Below are 3,119 nucleotides of genomic sequence, written 5' to 3'. Positions count from 1 at the left end.
TACAGTATCTGGTGCATCTTACAAATATAAAATACTATCTTTACAGATGATCATTTACTAATGCACTTCGCCACCAAACTGCCCGTATAGTTTGATACTTAAATTTTTCTCTCTTCAATATTTGTTTAGGAAATGATCTGGAAAGTGAGCAAGATTTGTGTACTATAATTCACTAGATAGCTTTGTATAAGGAAAAATGAGCAACAACCTAGAAGTGCAACAATGAGGAAACAGTTAAAACATGTATAAACACGAACACACATAGACATGGATAACTTGTATGTTTCATAATTTTTTTTTCCTTCAATGAAGCTGAATAATTTTTCTGACAAAAGGAGAAAGGGCAGTAAATTATCATATATGTATCTACTCATTTAGTTATTAATTCAATGAAATATTAACAACCAGAAATAATATTTTTAAATTATCTTTAATGAAATGAAGTTAAAGAGTATTGTGTGTATAAACACACACACACATATTTAGGTGTCAAAAAGCAAGTATAAAAACAATATGTACATTACTATATACATACATGACAAATGAATCACAAACATCCTAGAGAGATACAGCCTAATATGTTTCATGTACTTCATAGTAACTATTAGATGCAGAAGAAAATGATTCAGGGAGGTCATTAAGACTGATTACTTGTGAAATTAATTTTCTTCTGTTGACTTGTCTGCTTGTGAATTTTTTTTCCTAAAATGAAGCTGGATTATTTTTCTGAGAATGGGGAAAAGAGCAGAAAGTGGGCTCAGGGAAAGGAGGTGATAAACAGTATTTAAATTCAGCAAAACAACCATCGAGTGGGCCAAGACACAGGCACACGCATGCGCACGCACACGCGCACACACACCAATTACAGTGACCAGGAGACTATGCAGGGGAAATGGGCATACTATTTTTACTATTTGAGGTGACTGGCATGAATACAAATTGGTACAATGCTTATGAAGGGGCCATTTGGCAACACACAGGAACAGTCTTTAAAATGTCCACATGTGGATCCTGCAAGTCCACAATTAAGAACATCCTGTACACTAGCAAAGATTTGGCTTGACAAGGAAGAATTCACTCATCAGAGTATACACAGTGCTGGGTTTAAACACAGGGAAAGAACTAGGCACCACCTGAATGTCCAACAATGTGGCAATGATTACAGAAATGTTAGGGTCCATAGATACACTCTGCAGGCACTGAAGATGACCTTTCTCAAGCCTGTTGAATAACACGGAAAGAAGTTCAATGGGTTGACATTTGTTTGGTTTTAGTTTTTGAAAAAGCAGGTTAAGAAACACCACATACATGAACCATTCTATAACACTGTGTTAAAAGGGAAGGCGGGGTGGAGGTGAGGAAGGGTGAGAGAGAAGGAGATAAGAGAGCCTGGAAAACAGCACACCAAAATGGTAAAAGTGGTTGTCTCCGGGTAGTAGGGTCATGGGGAGCAATTACTCTCTTGGTTTTCCCTCATCTGATTTCCTTCTCCTTCCTGATGTTTCTACCATGACATTGCATCACCTGTGCAATAAACAAAGAGAGAAAGTGCTTTTTAAACCAAACCACAAGGAGAAGAGGCAGCCTTTAACTATCAAGTGGCACAGATTAGCAAGATTATTCACAACACCCAAGGTGGGTGTGGGGGGAGGGGAGGGGAGGGAAGGGGGAAGTCAAGAGAGACACAGAGGCGGACAAACAGGAAGGCAGAGGTGGAGTGAAGGAAGGAGGAAGGAAGGGGTGAGAGAGAGACCTGCACTCCCAATACAATACACTGCTGGTGGGTTGGGGAGAATGGGATGGGGGGTGGGGTTGTAAACCGGGTGGGAGCCAAGGTTTGGCTCTGCTGGCTGGCTCGCTCCTGGGATGTTTTCATCGCAAGGTGGCCTCCTCATCGGTGTCTTCCTCGAAATCCTTGACGTCAGCACTGGTGGATTGCCTGGCCCAGGCTCCCCTTTCGGCCTCTCGTTCTTTATGCGACTTGAATCTCCCAACGAAAATTTTGCGGTAGTTCAGGAACATGCCATTCATCGCATCTATGGCCCGCTCCGCGGACTCCTGCTTTTGGAAGTGCACGAACCCATAGCCCTTGGGCCCCTTTTCGTCGCAGGCCACTTTGCAAGACAGGATGTTGCCGAACGCCGAGAAGATGTTGTACAGAGCCTTGTTGTCGATGGTCTTGCCCAGGTTCTTGATGAAGACGTTGCCCACTCCGCTCTTGCGGAGCGAGGGGTCCCGCTGCGACCACATGATGCGCACCGGCCTGCCCTTGATGACATCAAAGTTCAGGGTCTCCAAGGCCCGCTTGGCGTCCACCGGTTGCTGGTAGTTGACATACGCATAGCCCAACGAGCGGCGGGTGATCTTGTCCCTGCATATGCGGATGGAGAGGATGGGTCCGGCCGGGCTGAACTTCTCATACAGCATTGCCTCTGTCACCTCAGGGTGCAGGTCGCCCACGTACAGCGAGGCCATAGGAAAGTCCGGGTTCCCCTCGGAGCCCCCGCCCGTTCCCGCATCTGCATCCGCGGCTGCAGCGGCCGCCGCCGCTACCGCCGCCGCCACTTGCGCAGCGGCATCCGCATCCGACTCCCCCAAAACGGGCGCCGCAGCCTCTGCCGCCGCGGCGGCGGCTTCGGCCTCACTGGCCTCCACCACCGCCACGGCCGCTGCCGCCAGGGCGGCCTCCGCCTCCTCCTCCGCCAGGGCTGCCACCGCCTCCCCCAGGGTGGCCTCCGCCACTGCCTCCTCTACTGAGGCCTCGGCCTCCACCTCTGCTTCCGCCTCCGCCACGGAGGCCTCCGCCACCGCCTCTGCCACGGTCGCCGCCGCAGCCTCCGCCGCCGCCGCAGCCGCCGCCGCCACTGTCGCCGCTGTCGCCACGGTCGCCGGTGCCGCCGGGCCGCTGCCGCGACCTCCCTTCTGGCGATCCTGCGGGGGGGAGTGAGAGGCGGGAGAGGGCTGGAGGGCAGGTGGGCGCGGGCCCCGGGGCCGGGGGCGCGAGCTGGGGCGGAGGACCCCGGGCCAGCCGATCTAGCGAGTCCCAGTCACCTGGGATGGCTAGCGCTGCCAGGAGCGCGCCGGTGCGAGTCACTGCAGCCCGCAGCCCGCTGATGCCG

At 51.1% G+C, this 3,119-nt stretch overlaps 1 protein-coding gene across 1 annotated transcript; it reads right to left on the bottom strand.

Annotated features, from left to right (window-relative positions):
* Nucleotides 1-411: 411 nt before the first annotated feature.
* Nucleotides 412-2,480, bottom strand: LOC122435898 (polyadenylate-binding protein 1-like 2). The gene has a single exon (XM_043459994.1). It carries the CDS (start codon nucleotides 2,473-2,475, stop codon nucleotides 1,873-1,875), a length of 603 nt encoding a protein of 200 aa, XP_043315929.1. The 5' UTR covers nucleotides 2,476-2,480; the 3' UTR covers nucleotides 412-1,872.
* Nucleotides 2,481-3,119: the final 639 nt, after the last annotated feature.

This window comes from Cervus canadensis, chromosome X, assembly GCF_019320065.1.
Source record: "Cervus canadensis isolate Bull #8, Minnesota chromosome X, ASM1932006v1, whole genome shotgun sequence".
In the NCBI taxonomy this organism is placed as follows: Eukaryota; Metazoa; Chordata; class Mammalia; order Artiodactyla; family Cervidae; genus Cervus; species Cervus canadensis.
Note: the sequence above shows the minus strand (reverse complement) of the source record. Positions and strands in the feature narration are given on the sequence as shown.